The 16,333-nt window shown below is 60.6% G+C and overlaps 2 protein-coding genes across 2 annotated transcripts; one reads left to right on the top strand and one right to left on the bottom strand.

Moving 5' to 3' along the window:
* The first annotated feature begins 1,938 nt into the window (after positions 1 to 1,938).
* ASB8 (ankyrin repeat and SOCS box containing 8) lies at positions 1,939 to 5,422 on the top strand. The gene is made up of 3 exons (XM_062629138.1): positions 1,939 to 2,152; positions 3,715 to 3,819; positions 4,698 to 5,422. The coding sequence occupies exons 1-3, from the start codon at positions 2,036 to 2,038 to the stop codon at positions 5,328 to 5,330; spliced, it is 855 nt and encodes a 284-aa protein (XP_062485122.1). The 5' UTR covers positions 1,939 to 2,035; the 3' UTR covers positions 5,331 to 5,422.
* Positions 5,423 to 6,966: 1,544 nt separating this feature from the next.
* Positions 6,967 to 15,291, bottom strand: PFKM (phosphofructokinase, muscle). The gene is made up of 23 exons (XM_062629120.1): positions 15,157 to 15,291; positions 13,580 to 13,678; positions 12,898 to 12,971; positions 12,717 to 12,794; positions 12,408 to 12,597; positions 12,048 to 12,213; positions 11,870 to 11,914; positions 11,677 to 11,785; positions 11,512 to 11,607; positions 11,317 to 11,409; positions 11,111 to 11,236; positions 9,536 to 9,600; positions 9,391 to 9,454; positions 9,167 to 9,313; positions 8,858 to 8,928; positions 8,687 to 8,774; positions 8,457 to 8,609; positions 8,208 to 8,372; positions 8,022 to 8,083; positions 7,824 to 7,935; positions 7,535 to 7,634; positions 7,255 to 7,360; positions 6,967 to 7,114 (listed from the first exon to the last, which is right to left on the bottom strand). The coding sequence occupies exons 2-23, from the start codon at positions 13,668 to 13,670 to the stop codon at positions 6,967 to 6,969; spliced, it is 2,349 nt and encodes a 782-aa protein (XP_062485104.1). The 5' UTR covers positions 13,671 to 13,678; positions 15,157 to 15,291.
* Between the last annotated feature and the right edge of the window lie 1,042 nt (positions 15,292 to 16,333).

The following is a 16,333-nucleotide window of genomic DNA, read 5'->3' on the forward strand; positions in this document are numbered from 1 at the left end:
TGGAACATCCCTGTGCTGTGGGGCTGGGACATCCCTGCACTGTGAGATTGAGGTATCTGGATGCCATGGGGAACCCCTGCACCCCAGGATTGGGATTGCCCCACAGGCATGGGACATCCGCTAACCGCAGATCAGAGCATCCCCTCACCATGCACCGGGACATAGCTGTGCTGCAGGGTTGGGGTACCCCCATGCCACTGGACCTGGGTACCTGCACCCCAGGACTGGAGCATCCCCTCCTTCTGTAACCAGGGCAACCCCACACCAAGGGATGGGGGCACCCCCATACCCTGTAATCAGGGTAACCCCTTGCCATGGGAATGGACATCCCTGGATCCCTTATGACACACCCCATACCCCAGGAACAGGGTATCCCATGCAACGGGAATGGCACATCCCTGCAGGCCAGGGCTGGGATACCTCTGTGCTGTGGGATCGTTGTAGCCCCATACTTTGGGGTATCCTTGTGCCATGGGAATGGAGCTGCGATACCCCTGTGCTGTGACATGGGGGTGCCCCCATGCCATGGGAACAGGACATCCCCCATCCCTGGAGCACCCACATAGCAGGAATCAGAGCAGCCCCACACAATGGGAACGGGAGAACCCCCCATAAGAACTCAGCACCTCACAGGGACACACCACAGCCCCTCACCATGGCCAGGAGCTGCTTTTGGGAGGGGGGGGGGATGTGTCTCACCTGCGGGGGTCCCCTCTGGCACCTCCTGTGGGTCCCGGGTGGGCGCTTGCCCCTCCGCATCCATCGCTGCCATCCCAGCACGCTCAGACGGGGCGATCCTGACCGGGATGGGGGGGCAAAGAGATGGGGTGACGCGTGGGGGGGGGGGGTGTCCATGCCCCAGCTCCTGATACTGGGGGGGGGGGGCACCAAGCCCATGGGTTGCGGTTTGAGGCATCCCCATCGCGAACCCCCCCTTCCCCTCCTGACACCACCCCCCAATCTGGGGAAGGGGCCGCGCTCCCCCCGAGCATCGCCATCATCACGGGAAGGGGGAAAAGGGGCAGGGGGGGTGTCCCCTGTTCTGCCTCTTTTTTTGGGGGGGGGGGGGGGGGGGGCCCGGCCCCACTCACCGCTGCAGCCGGGCCGGCCCGGGGGGGAGCGGGGCCGCGGCGGAGCGGGCTCTCCTCATGGCCGCCCTCGGCTGCCGCATGGCGAGGCCGCGGGGCCCCGGGGCTGTGCCCCCCTTCTATGGGGTGTGTGTGTGGGGGGGGGGGTATTTGGGGTGTTTGCCCCCCCCGCCCCCCACCATGGTGGGTTTGGGGGGGGATTTGGGGGTGCCCCCCCCCCATGGTGGGTCTGGGGGCACTAGGCCTCGTTGCCATGGTGACACCGGGAGCGGGGTACCCCCCGCCATGGCTCCAGGTTGGGGCCGTGGAACCCAGGGGGTCCTCAGGGAGAGAGCGGATTGGTGGAGAGAGAGGAGAGAGGCGGGGCTTGCGGGCGGGTACGGGAGGCGATTGGAGGAGAGCAAAGAGCGGGGGCGGGCGCGAGACACCGCTGAAGGCGGGGAAGAGGCGGAGCCTCGAGGGACGCCGGGAGTCGGATTGGTGGAGAGGTGGCGGGGAAGGGGCGTGGCGTCTGCTTGCGCATGCGCTGAGGCGTCACTTCCGGGTGGCGGCGGCTTCCGTCTGTCTCTGGGCCTGGAGCGGCCGCGCTGGGGCTGCGCGAACCCCCGGGACCCCCCCCACGGGACCCCAGTTAGCACCGGGACCCCCGTTAGCACCGGGACCCCCGTTAGCACCGGGACCCCCCCACGGGACCGCCCCCACGGGACCCCCCCACGGGACCCCCGTTAGCACCGGGACTCCCCCCACGGGACCCCCGTTAACACCGGGACTCCCCCACGGGACCCTTCCCCGGGACCCCCGTTAGCACCGGGACCCCCCCACGGGACCTCCGTTAACACCGGGACCCCCCCCGCCCCTGCCCGCCGCCCCGGAGGGGGAGCCGCTGAGGGCCTGTGGCCGGGGGCTCGTCGGGGCCGCCCGGGGCATGCTGCCGTCGGCCCCGCACTATGTGGTACATCATGCAGAGCATCCAGAGCAAGTACTCGCTGTCGGAGCGGCTCATCCGCACCATCGCCGCCATCCGCTCCTTCCCGCGGGACAACGTGGAGGATCTCATAGGCAGGGTGAGACCCCAGCCAGGCCCGCAGCGCTCGCACTGGGGCTTAGGGGAGGGCTCCGCGGTGGGACGCCCCGTCCGGTGCCCCGGAGCTGCGGGTCGGGCCGCGGGTATGGGTCCCCGCTGTTAGAACACCCGGGAGGGTGAGGGGCTGGTGGGGCTGGAGCCCGTCCTTGCCCCCACGGAGGGTGGATCTGGAGCTTTGCCTAGGTCGGGGCAACCACGGGTACCAGCACAGGCTGGGGATGGAGGGGTTGAGAGTAACCCTGAGGGGAAGGACTTGGGGTGTTGGGTGAGGAGAGGCTCCCCGTGACCTGGCTTCAGTGGGCACTTGAGCCCAGAACCCCCCCGTGTGCTGGTTGCACCCCCAGAGTGTGAGCAGCAGCTCAGGGAGGGGATCCTGACCCTCTGCTGTGCTCTGGAGAGACACCCCCCCCCCCCTGCAGTCCTGACCCAGCTCTGGGGCAGCAGCACAAGAGGGACGTGGAGCTGCTGGAGGGAGGCCAAGGGGATGCTACAAAGGCTGGAGCAGCTCTGCTCTGGAGCCAGGCTGAGAGAGCTGGGCTGGGTCAGCCTGGAGAAGAGAAGGCTCCTGAAGGGGAGACCTTATCGTGGCCTTTTAGTTCTTAAAAGGGGCCTGTAAGAAAGATGGAGAGAGACTTTTCAGCCTGGCCTGTTGTGACAAGATGAGGGGTGATGGTTTTAAACCAGAAAAGGAGATTCAGTCTGAATGTGGGGAAGCAATCCTTTGCAATAAGGGTGGTACAGACTGGAACAGACTGCCCAGAGAGGTGGTGGATGCCCCATTCCTGGAGGCATTCCAGGCCAGGCTGGATGTGGTTCTGGGCTACCTGATCTAGTTGAAGGTGTCCCAGCTTATTGAGGGGGAATTGGCCTAGATGAGCTTTAGGGTCCCTCCCAACCCAAGCTATTCCATGATTCACCTCAGCCCGGATCACTCCTGTGGGCACTGGAGAGCCCTGGCTGCGCCTGACGGCTCCAGGCAGCTGCTGAGCTATTTTGGGTGGTGAGGCCACTGCAAAGCATCATAAACCTCCTTGGAGACACCCTTAGAAAGCCCCCGAGCCCCCGGGTTCAGCTCAGGGCTGTGTCCCACCAGGGATGCTCCCATGCCATGCCAGAGCCTCACCGGTGGCTTCTGAACCACTGCTGGTGAGCCAGAGACCCCAATTCCCTTTCCAACCCCTCCTCTGGGCCCATCCAGCCTCACACCAGCCATTCCTTAAGATCTCTCTGGAGCAGAGAGTCGGCACACGGAGGATAACCACCTCCATGGGTTACACCAACCTCCTGCAGCGCTCGATGTCTTCAGGCATCATTTAGTGATGATAAATGAACTAAACCCAAAGCCTGGAGCAATGCATGAGCTCCTGCCCCTCGGGGAGCTCCGTGCAAGCCCTGAAGCAAGCCCCCAAGCTGTGCAGGAGGGGTAATGACGCTTCTCCATTAACAAACCTCTGGTGGGGGGGGCTGGAGGTGCTGTTTGGGTTGGAAGGGCCAGGCTGGGCCTGTTTGCTGGTCCCAGCTGGGCTTTGCTGTGCTCTCCAGGGTGCAGATGTGAACTGCATGCACGGGACGCTGAAGCCGCTGCACTGTGCCTGCATGGTGGCTGATGCTGACTGCGTCGAGCTCCTGCTGCAGAAGGGAGCAGAGGTAAAGGCCTTGAAACTATAAAAGCACGGTAAAAAGATAAAGGGCCCTTTGAAACAGGGGGCTGGGGAGTTGGGAGGCTGGGGCTGGAGCCCGTGGGATTATGTGGTACTGTTTTTGTGTTGGTGGAGGCCAGTGTGAACCTCATGGGGCTCAATGAGGCCAAGGGCAAGGTCCTGCCTCTGGGTCGGGGCAATCAACATGGACACAGGCTTGGGAGACCTTAGAGCAGCTCCAGTGCCTAAAGGGGCTACAAGAAACCTGGAGAGGGGCTTTGCAGAAGGGATGGAGAGACAGGCCAAGGGGAATGGCTTGAACCTGCCCGAGGGGAGACTGAGATGAGCTCTGGGGCAGAAGCGCTTCCCTGGGAGGGTGCTGAGGCACTGGCACAGGGTGCCCAGCGAAGCTGTGGCTGCCCCATCCCTGGCAGTGCTCAAGGCCAGGTTGGACACAGGGGCTTGGAGCACCCTCCTCCAGTGGAAGGGGTCCCTGCCCATGGCAGGAGGTTGGAGCTGGAGGAGCTTTAAGGTCCCTTCCCACCTGACACATTCCATGACTCTATGGTTTCGTGCCCCTTGGAAGGTAAAATGAACCCAGGTGAAGGTTTCTCATCCCACCAGGGAGTGCGGTGTTTGTGCCTGAGGTCTTGGGGTGCCCTTTCATCTGGGAGATGGAATCCTGAAGGAGGTGAAACCTCTATGGTGCCTCATTTGTGGCACTTCCTTCTGGCTGCTCTTCAGGTCCCGTTGTCCCCCGTCGTCCCCCCGCCTCATCTTCCCACCCACTAAACTTGGGACGTGGGAATGCTTTCACACCATGGAGCTTCCCTTGATGCCCTCAGGAGCCCTGAACCCATTCTCCTCCCTCCGCTCATCCTGCAGGTGAACGCTCTGGATGGCTACAACCGCACAGCCCTTCACTACGCGGCGGAGAAGGACGAAACGTGCGTGGAAATCCTCTTGGAATACGGCGCCAACCCCAACGCCCTGGACGGGAACAAGGACACCCCCCTGCACTGGGCGGCCTTCAAGAACAACGCGGAGTGCGTGCGGGCGCTGCTGGAGAACGGCGCCCTGGTCAACGCCCGTGACTACAACAACGACACCCCCCTGAGCTGGGCCGCCATGAAGGGCAACCTGGAGAGCGTCAGTGTCCTGCTCGACTTCGGCGCCGAGGTGCGCGTGGTCAACCTCAAAGGGCAAAGCCCCATCTCCCGTCTGGTGGCGTTGCTGGTGCGGGGCTTGGGGACGGAGCGGGAGGATTCCTGCTTCGATCTTCTCCATCGCGCCATCGGACACTTTGAGCTGAGGAAGAACGGGAGCATGCCCTGGGAGGTGACCAGGGACCAGCAGCTCTGCCAGAAGCTCACCCTGCTCTGCTCGGCCCCGGGGACACTGCAGACGCTGTCGCGTTACGCCGTGCGCCGCAGCCTGGGCGTGCGGTTCCTGCCGGAGGCCGTGAAGCAGCTGCCTCTGCCCACCTGCCTCAAGGAGTACGTGCTGCTGCTCAGCTAAGCCAAGGACGGGGCGCCAGGAGGATGAAGGACGAGGATGGTTTGGGATTCGTGGGTGCTGCATTCCCCTCCCCACTCACTGATGGTCAGCCTGCTCTGTGCCCTCAGCGCCTGCTCGGCGGCTCCTGCCACGCTCTCCCTTCTTGAGATGAACTGACCCCTTTTCATAGCAGATTACACCCCAGCTGATGAATTAACCTGGTTTTTCCCCTCTGTTTTTTTTTGCCCTGGGGAAAGGAAAGCTTTCTAGGCACGAGGAGAGCAGGGAGAGCCTCCTTTGGAGGCAGGAACACAAGAGAAGGTGTTCTCAGGCCCACAGAATCCTGTGGGACGTGGATTAAGCCGCCTTAAATGTGTGTAGTGAACCTGTGTGCAGCCAGCACCTTCGCTCACCGCTTGGACCCACACATGGCAACAACGCCCTGCAGATGGGAAGAGCTTGTATGTCCTCATCCCCTCAATGCCTGGAAATGTGTTTTTCCCTTCTTATCTCTAAGATGTGTCACTGCTGGAGAGGGGAAGAGGGTGGGAGCACCCCAAAAGCCAACACTTGGCTTCCTGCTCCAGAGTAGCTCCACTCGGAGCTCGGGATGCTCCATGCACCTGAGCAGGGGTTCTCCCCCCATCTGCCAACACCATAACCCCTCCAAGCCCCTCCTTAGCTTTGGTTTTCACCATTAACTCACTGTTGTTGATTTTAGGTGTGTGTGTGTGTGTATGGACTTCAGGAGGAGGAGTGAGGATGTGCTGGCAGGGGGCACCGGGCAGGACCCCTGCGGGCAGCACCCATTCTCCCTTTGCTCCGTCATGTATCCATGGAAATAAACTTTGGAAAGTGCATGTGTGTCACCCACTCGAGGCTGGGGATCAGTCCCACTCCTTTGGGGTCCTCACTGAAGCAGGGAGGGTGCCTCAGGGTGGGGTTTGGGGGTGCTGCTGCTGGTGGTCCCGTTCCTGTGCTTGGGTTTGGCACCTGACACAGGCCCCATCCATGGTTGTGCCTTGGCAAACACTCATCCCTCTGAGCTCTGCATGGGTTTAACCTCTGAGCACAGCCTGAACCCTCTGATCCACCCTTTACCCCTTGGCTTGGGGAAGGGTTTGGGATGCATCATCCTCCCATGTGTGCATTCCTCACCCTGGGATCCTCCGGGAGAGCTGCCCATGCTCAGGGAAGGTGACATCAGGTGCCTCAACTTTGATCATTGCTTGAAACTTGGAGGGGGGGGAACTCAGATTGGAGACGTTGGATTCCTCCCTGTTATCCTGGGAGACAAAGCCAGTGGGCCCAGGGGTGTGTGCAGGAGCCATATTCACCTTCCCATGGGATGAGCAGCGGAGGCTGGAGCCTGATCCACGTTTGCCACCACGAGTGAGTGAGGGGTTTATTGAAGCATCTTCACTGTGAATTGTTAAGACTAAAGTGGTGTCCCTGGGGCTCTTGCTCTCAGCTCATTGTGACATCCCACCTACACGTGGGGAACTGCTTTTCTCCTTTAAAAGCCCATAAAATACCTAAACCAACCCCAAATTTACCCTTAGGAAGCCCTGTGATTGGGGAAAAGCAGCTTTGTGGCACAGCAGCGGGTGCCCTTGGGGTGCAGGGCTGCTGCCCTGGCTGGGGCAGGGGAAGCCTCTCAGTTATTGGACTCAAGTGAGATCCCTTTGCGTGTGATGTGCTCCAGGTGGGCTGTCTCCGAGGTGTCCAGCTCGATGTTGTACTTGGCCAGGATCTTCAGGATGGGGCGAAGCTTCAGCCACCACTGCTCCTTCGGGATGCGGTGCCTGGGCGGGAGACAGACAGCAACGTGATGGTCCTGCATGGGGACCAAGTGCATCACCCGAGGGCAGCATTCCCAGCCTGCACTGATCCTTCCTGGGGCTGGAGCTCAGCCTCAGGAGCAAGGGAGCAAGGGGGCACCTACTCGAAGTCCGTCTCCTCCTTGAGCTCGGTGAGGGGCTGGAAGACGAGGCTGCGCTTGCGCATTCCCAACAGGCAGGCCGAGTCCTTCGTGTTGGCGAAGATCCGGCCTGGGAGGGAGGGAGGGAGGGAAGGAGCAGGCTCAGGAGGGGGAAGCACCCCTACATCTGCATGGGGCCTTTACATTGAGGTGTGGGAGCTGGGGGGTGCTTTTGGCAATACCCCCCCCCACCCATGGCAGTGGGGAAGTAAGGCAGAGAAACCCCCCTTAGCACAGCACCCACCGTGCCGGGTGCACTCCTTGATCTTCCCAGTGATCCAGGCCACAGCCTTGGCACCCATTTTGGTGCCAAAGTTCCTGTCGAAGGGGGTCGGGGTGCCGCCCTGTGCCGGAAAAATCATGGAATCATGGAATGGGCTGGGTGGGAAGGGACCTTAAAGCTCCTCCAGTTCCAACCACTAGAGCAGCTTGCTCCAAGCCCCATCCAACCTGGCCTTGAGCATCTCCAGTCCCTGGTGCACAGGTCCCCCTTCCCCGGGGACCACCTTCCTGTTGCCTGGGTGGTTCCCTACCTGCTGCATGTGCCCCAGCACGTTCTTCCTGCAGTCGAAGATGCCCTTCCCTTCCTCTGAGTAGAGGTTGTAGATGAAGTCCGTGGTGTAGTTCTCGTTGCACCGCTCATTCCTGCACCAAGGAAGGGAGATGGGCTCATGGGGGTGACATGAGCATGACAGGTCTCAGCTCCCCCCCATCCCAACACAGGCACGGACCTGAGCACCAGCCCCCTCTTCACCGTCGTCTTCATCTTCTCAGTTAAATGCTCCACGTTGACCTACGTAGAGCAGGAAACAGGCATTGGGAGCGCTTGGAAAATGGGAATTAATACAGCTCCTACCGCCATGGGGCTGCGGCACTGCCCGGAATGGGGGCACCCAGCGTGAGGGGGGGTCCCCAACCTGCAAGTCATGGATGTTAAAGCGTTCCTCATAGATGTAGGCAGCGTCAGCACCGCCCGCCAGCCCCGCCATGGTGGCCAAGTAGCCGCAGAAGCCGCCCATGGTCTCGATGATGAAGACGCGGCGCTTGGTCCCCGCTGCCGACTGCTTGATGCGGTCGCAGGTCTGCAGAGGTGCAGGAATTGGGGTGGAATAAAGGGATTTAGGTGAATGCTGCTGTTACACGGGGAGGGGGGCGCGGGGCCGCACCGTGGTGATGGTGTTGAGCGCGGTGTCGGCGCCGATGCTGAAGTCGGAGCCGGGGACGTTGTTGGAGACGGTGGCGGGGATGACGCAGAGCGGGATGCAGAGCTCCTCGAACTTGGCTCTTCCCTCCATCAGCTCCAGGCTGCCCGTGAAAGCCTGGGGGACATGGGGTGTTGGTGCTGCTCTGGTGCTGGTGCAGTGCCGGCGCTGCCTGCACCCACCACCCCATTCACCTCAAAGCCGCCGATGATGATCAGTCCATGGATGCCAAAGTTGCTGATGTTGATGCTGATTTCCTCAAAGTATTTCTTGGGCAAGGTCCTGGGGGGGGGGGGGAGAAGCATCTGTGGCTGATCCTGCCCGGGGTGGGGGGCTCAACCTGGGGACCCCCCCCTCCACATTACCTCTTTGTCCCCAGTTTGGATCCTCCCAGCCCTATCCAGCTGCCAACGCGCTCCCAGCTGATCTCTTCTATCTGGGGGTAAAGCAGCATGATAAAGGGGTACAGGAGGAGGATTTGGGGGTCCGTATCAAAGTGTTACTGGGGTAACCCAGTGCTCCCCATGCCAGGACCATCAGCAGGATGAACCATGGTGGGGCTGGGGTTGAACCTCCCCATCCTAGGGGATCCCCTTTCCCTATGAGGCCGTGTCTGCTGGTTTGGGGGGCCATTCCCTGACCTCTGCCCCCCCCCCCATTCCCAAGGCTCCCACCTTGCCCTCAGCGAGCCCCTCGAAGCCATCGTGCACGGCCAGCATGCGGTGCCCATGGATGAGCCCGATGCGCACGGTTGACCTGACAGCGGCGTTCATGCCAGCAGCCGGGGCACCCACGTTGAGCACAGCCAGTGTGTAACCGCTCTGTGGGGGACAGAGCCGGTGTGGGGGATCTGTGGGGCTCGGGGGGGGTCCCCGTTACCCCATCCCTGTGGCCGTACCTTGGTGGAGGGTGGGCGGATGTGCGCCAGCAGCTTGTAAACGTTCCAGTTGTTCTGGAAGCTCCTGCAATGGGGGAGGCGTGTGAGGGACCCTGGGGTGGCCACGGCTCAGGGTGCTCTGTGGGGTCGGGGTGTGGGTGCTCACCGGCCCCGCAGCTTCAGGGCATCCTCAAAGCGGCCCTCGTTCATCGCTGTCGTCACGTCTTTGGTCTGTGGGGAGCAAATGGCATTTGGGTTGGGTTGGATTGGGTTGGGTGGGTTTGGGTTGGATTGGATTGGGTTGTGTTGGGTTGGGTCGGGTGGGTTTGGGTTGGGTTGGATTGGGTTTTGTTGGGTTAGGTGGCTTTGGGTTGGATTGTGTTGAGTGGGTTTGGTTGGGTGGTTTGGGTGGGATTGAGTTGGGTTGGGTGGGTGTGGATTGGGTTGGGTTGGGTTGGGTGGGTTTGAGTTGGATTGAGTTGGGTTGGATTGGGTTGGGTTGGGCAGGTTTGGGTTGTGTTGTGTTGAGTGGGTTTGGTTGGGTGGGTTTGGGTGGGGTTGAGTTGGGTTGGGTTGGGTGGGTGTGGGTTGGGTTGGATTGGGTTGGGTTGGGTTGGATTGGGCGGGTTTGGGTTGGATTGAGTTGGGTTGGATTGTGTTGAGTGGGTTTGGTTGGGTGGATTTGGGTGGGATTGAGTTGAGTTGGATTGGGTTAGGTTGGATTGGTTTGTGTTGGGTTGGGTGGGTTTGGGTTGGATTGAGTTGGGTTGGGTTGGGTTGGGTTGGGCAGGTTTGGGTTGGATTGTGTTGAGTGGGTTCGGTTGGGTGGGATTGAGTTGGGTTGGATTGGGATGGGTTGGATTGGTTTGGATTGGGTGAGTTTGGGTTGGATTGAGTTGGGTTGGATTGTGTTGAGTGAGTTGGGTTGGGTGGGTTTGGGCTGTATTGAGTTGGGTTTGATTGGGTTGGGTTGAGTTGAGTGGGTTTGGTTGGGTGGGTTTGGGTTGGATTGGATGGGTTTGGGTGGGTTTGGGTTGGGTTGGATGGGTTTGGATTGTGTTGGTTGAGTTTGGATTGCGTTGGTTGGGTTTGGGTTGGGTTGAGTGTGTTTGGGTTGGGTTGAGTTGGGTTGGGATGAATTGGGTAGGTTTGGGTTGGGTTGGGATGAATTGGGTAGGTTTGGGTTGGATTGAGTTGGTTTGGGTTGTGTTGGGTGGGTTTGGGTTGTGTTGGGTGGGGTTGGGTTGGATTGAGTTGGGTTGGGTTGTGTTGGGTGGGTTTGGGTTGTGTTGGGTGGGGTTGGGTTTGGGGTTGGGTTTGAGTTTGGCTTGGGTTGGGTGGGTTTGGGTTTGGGGTTGGGTTGGGTGGGTTTGGGTTTGGGTTGGGTGGGTTTGGGTTTGGGTTTGGGTTGGGTTGGGTGGGTTTGAGTTTGAGTTTGGGTTGGGTTGGGTGGGTTTGGGTTTGGGTTGGCTTGGATTGGTTTGGTTGAGTGGGTTTGGGTTGGATTGAGTGTGTTTGCACCCTGTTAGGTGGGTTTGCACAGGACCGGGTGGGGTTGGGTTGCATTAGATGGGTTTAAATTACACTGGATGGGTTTGAATTGCATTGGATGGGTTTGCACCACGTTGGATGGGTTTGCACAGCACTGGGTGGGTTTTCATGGTATTGGATGGCTTTATATGGCATTGGGTGGGTTTCCACATTGGGTTTGACCCCCCTGGAGGCCCCATCCCCTACTCACCACCTGCACACACTCCATCAGGGGCAGGCGCACGGCTTGGTTGCCCGAGAGGCTGACGACGCAGGCGGGGGTTTCGGGGGTCGCCTCCAGCAGTGCCATGACAGCTTCAACCCCCATGCGGCTCCCCTGCAGGGACAGGGCTGGGATGTTACCCCCAGACCCCCCAGACCCCGATCCCAAAGGGCTGGGGGTTGGGAGCTGCCTACCAGGATGCGGTCGAAGGCAGAGGGTGTCCCACCGCGCTGCACATGGCCCAGGATGGTGACCCGGGTGTCGTATTCCAAACGCTTCACCACCAGCTGCAGGACACAGGTGCGCCTGAATCCGGCCCCACAGCAGCACCGGGAAAGGGCTGGGATGGGGATGGACCAAAAGGAACACCTCCCCCCGCCCCTGCTCACCGTCTTGATGTCATCAGCGGTGATGGCTTTGCCGTGCTTGTCGATGGCGCCTTCAGCCACGATGATGATGTTCAGCCTCGAGCCACCCAGGCGGGTCTAGGGGGAAGCCGGGGGTGACAACGGGGACAGGGATGGGGACAAGGCACCCACTGGAGCCCATCCTACCTCTGTCAGCCTCCGGCACAAGTGATCCTCCCAGTCATCCTCAGGGGGGGACTCGGGGATGAAGACCCAGTCGGCACCGCAGGCCAGGGCAGTGATGAGCGCCAGGTACCTGCAATGGGGGGAAAGAGGTGGTTTGGGGGGGGGTTTACCCCAGTTTTTGATGGGTGCTCCGGGTGGCAGCACAGGGACGTACCCGCAGTGGCGCCCCATCACCTCCAGCACAAAGGTCCGCTGGTGGCTGCGGGAGACACGGGTTTCATCCTTCATCCCACAGACCCATGGGTCTTGGGATGGATTGGACTTGGGATGCGATGCATTGGACCACATTGGGGTCCCCCCTGGCATGGGGGACACAGGGGGGTCCCCATCACCTCTGCGCCGTGGTGGTGATGGCATCCACGATCTCCATGATGCGGTGCAGCGCCGAGTCAGTGCCGATGGTCATGTCGGTGCCGCAGAAGTCGTTGTCAATGGAGCCCACCATGCCCACGATGTTGAGGTAACTCGACTTCTTCGCCTCCTCCACCGTGATCCCTCCTGCAATGTTGGGACACCCCCTTTTCCCTCTGCATCCCCCCTCGAACATCCCCTGGGGCCAAACCTCCAAAATGGGAAGAAACCCCCGCATTTTGTGTGTGAAAACTCCATGTTTTGCGCATGAAACCCGCACGTTTTGGTTCCAAACCCCCTTTCTCACCCCACAGAAGCACTTGTGGGGCTCACACACGTACCCGTTTTGACCAGCTCATCCAGGAGGCTGCTCCACTCGGCGCGGAAGGTGTCGGCACCGGTGAGGCTGCCGTCGCCGCCGATGACGCAGAGGTTGGTGATGCCGCGCTTCACCAGGTTCCGGGCGGCTTTGAGGCGTCCCTCGCGCGTGCGGAAGTCCTGGCAGCGGGCGCTGCCGATGACCGTGCCCCCCTGCGGGACCCCAGCAGCCCTGCATCCGTCTGCTCATCCCTTCCCACCCCGCTCCCAGCTCCGGGGTGGGTTATGCCAGGCGCCGGGTGGCACCGAGCCGCCTCCACCACCACGCTCACCAGTTGCAGCATCATGGACACGCTCTCCCACGTGGCCTCCTTGATGTTGTCCCCACCGTCCACCAGCCCTTGGTAGCCCTGGGAGGGGGGGGACACACACGGACACACGCATCCTGGTGTCAGGAACCCCCCCTTCCAGCTCTTTGGTGCGTTGGGAATAGAGGGGGGGGTCAGCACCAACCTCATGCACAAAGTAGACCTTGGCGCCGGTGTAGATGCCGACCCGCACCACGGCACGGACGGCTGCGTTCATGCCTGGGGCGGGGGGGGGAACAGGGACAGCGTCACTCTGGGACCCCCCCATCACCCAAGGGACCCCCAAAGTCATCGTACACCCACCTCAGCCCCCCCAAATCGTGTTCCCCCCCCCCCAGCTCCGGCCCTGCAGCTGCCTGGGTTATTTTTGCCCCGGTGACATTTACCAGCGGTGCCGCATGACACGGGGTGACAGCACCATGGGGGGGGGGGGGGGGGGGGGGGGAGAGATAGGGAGAGACCCCCATGGGCTGGAATCCCCCCCACACCTTCCATTGCAGTGCCCCCCCACTGAGGCCACTTGGATGGAGGACAAGTTCTGGGCTGAATTATTGCACTTTTGGGAAACCCCAGCATTGGTTTGGTGCCCGAATGCTGCTGATGTCCCTTTAACCTCCATGGGGCACATGCACCCCCCCCTGCACCCCAAAACTCCCCCTTGACTCTCCCCATGGCTTTGTCCCCTCCAAGGTCACCCCCAAAACCACCACCCAGAGAAAAGCACCCAAGCACCAAACCCAGCTCAGGATCCGGCCACCAAAACCCCAATTTCACCCCATTTCTCCCCAAAGCAGGGGCCCGGTCCTGGGTTTTGGGGTGTCCCTTACCCTGCGCGTCCCCCCCGGACGTGAGCACGGCAATGGCTTTGCCGATGCCCATGTTCTCGGCGTGTCCATGTCCTGACGGGTTCTGAGCCATCTTCTTGGCTGGAAAAAGAGGGGGATTGGGCAAAACTGAGAGGGTGGAAGGAGCGAGGTGCCCCCGGCTGCACCCATCGACTGCGCCCACCGCTGGTACCCACCGCTGGTACCCACCGACTGCTCCCCCCGACTGGCACCGGCCCCTACATGGGCCCAGGGGGAGGGACGGACCCGCTGGTGGGGGGGGTGTCCCCTCCCCGGCAAGGGGGGGACGGCCCTGAGGGGACTGGTGTGTCCTTACTGGGGCCAGTTTGTGCTGCTTACTGGGGCCAGTCTGTTTCATTACTGGTTTCGTTACTGGGCCAGTCTGTCCACTTATTGGTACTAGTCTGTCTCCTTACTGGTACCAGTCTGTGCTCCTTATTGGTGCCAGTCTGTGCCCCTTACTGGTACCAGCCTGTGCCCCTTACTGGTACCAGTCTGTGCTCCCTACTGGGGCCAGTCTGTCTCCTTACTGGAGCCAGTCTGTTCCATTATTGGTACCAGTCTGTGCTCCTTACTGGGACCAGTCTGTGCTCCTTATTGGTACCAGTCTCTGCACCTTACTGGGGCCAGTCTATGCTCCTTACTGGGGCCAGTCTGTGCTCCCTACTGGGGCCAATCTGTGCTCCCTGCTGGGGCCAATCTGTGCTCCCTACTGGGGCCAATCTGTGCTCCTTACTGGGGCCAGTCTGTGATCCTTACTGGGGCCAGTCTGTGCTCCCTACTGGGGCCAATCTGTGCTTCCTACTGGGGCCAGCCTGTGCTCCTTACTGGTTCCAGTCTGTGCCCCTTACTGGTACCAGTCTGTGCCCCTTACTGGTACCAGTCTGTGCCCCTTACTGGGGCCAGTGTATCCTCCTTACTGGGGCCAGTCTATCCTACTTACTGGAGCCAGTCTGTGCTCCTTACTGGTACCAGCCTGTGCCCCTTACTGGGGCCAGTCTATCCTCCTTACTGGAGCCAGTCTGTGCTCCTTAGTGGGGCCAATCTGTGCCCCTTACTGGTTCAAGTCTATATTCCCTGTTGGTATCAGTCTGTATTCCCTGTAATTACTGGTCTGCCCTCCTTACTGGTACCAGACTGCACTCCACACTGGCACCAGTCTACGGGCGTTACTGGTCCCAGTCTATGAGCGTTACCGGCGCCAGTCTATGGGCGTCACTGGTCCCAGTCTATGGGCGTTACTGGTCCCAGTCTATGGGCGTCACCGGCACCAGTCTATGGGCGTCCCTGGTCCCAGTCTATGGGCGTTACTGGTCCCAGTCTATGGGCGTTACCGGCACCAGTCTATGGATGTTACCGGCACCAGTCTATGGGCGTTATCGGTCCCACTCTATGGATGTTACCGGTACCAGTCTATGGGCGTTACCGGTACCAGTCTATGGGCGTTACCGGCACCAGTCTATGAGCGTTATTGGTCCCAGTCTATGGGTGTTACCGGTACCAGTCTATGGGCGTTACTGGTCCCAGTGCCCCCCCTGGGGGTACCGGCGGGCACTGACCTGGCGGGGGCCCCCCCCTCGGGGCGGGCGGGAGGAAGCTGAGGAGGAGGAGGCCGGCGGCGAGGGCCAGGAGCGCCGAGACCAGGAGCCGGGAGGCCTCGGGGGACAGCTCGGGGACGGGGATGGGGACGGCCACCATAGCCCGGCACCGGCACCGGAGGCTGCTGCAACCGGATTGGCTGGGATGGAAGCGGCTGTAACGGGATCGGCTGTAACGGGATCAGCTGGAATGGGATCAGCTGTAGGGACCAGCTATAATGGGATCGGCTGTAATGGGATCAGCTGTAGGGATCAGCTATAATGGGATCGGCCGTAATGGGATCGGCTGTAACGGGATTGGCTGGAATGGGATCAGCTGTAGGGACCAGCTATAATGGGATCAGCTGGAATGGGATCGGCTGTAACAGGATCAGCTGTAGGGACCAGCTATAATGGGATCAGCTGGAATGGGATTGGCTGTAACAGGATCAGCTGTAGGGACCAGCTATAATGGGATCAGCAGTAATGGGATCGGCTGGAATGGGATCAACTGTAGGGACCAGCTATAACGGGATCGGCTGTAACGGGATCGGCTGGAATGGGATCAGCTGTAGGGAGAAGCTATGATGAGATCGGCTGTAACAGGATCGGCTGGAATGGGATCAGCTGTAGGGACCAGCTAGAATGGGATTGGCCGTAATGGGATCGGCTGTAACGGGATCGGCTGCAATGGGATCGGCTGCAATGGGATCAGCTGTAAGGACCAGCTATTATGGAATTGGCTGTAATGGGATCGGTTGTCATGGGATCGGCTGTAGCGGCGTTGGCTGGAATGGGATCAGCTGTAGGGACCAGCTGTAATGGGATCAACTGGAATGGGATCGACTGGAATGGGATCGGCTATAGTGGGATCAGCTGTAATGGGATCGGTTGTAACAGGATCTGCTGTAGGGATCAAGTATAACGGAATTGGCTGTAATGGAATCAGCTGTCCCATGGGGCTACAGCCTCCCAGAGATGACTCCCATAGGGTGACACCCCTCATAGGGTAACACCCCCACAGGGTGACACCCCCCCATAGGGTGAAAATGCCCATAGTGGGACACCCCCATAATATGACACACCTCCTATAGTGTGACACCTCCCATAGGGTAACACCCCCTATAGGGTGACACCACCTATAGTGTAACATCCCCCA

This window comes from Pezoporus occidentalis, unplaced genomic scaffold (assembly GCF_034315485.1).
Source record: "Pezoporus occidentalis ecotype Australia unplaced genomic scaffold, CSIRO_AGI_Poc_V1 ctg329, whole genome shotgun sequence".
NCBI lineage: Eukaryota > Metazoa > Chordata > Aves > Psittaciformes > Psittacidae > Pezoporus > Pezoporus occidentalis.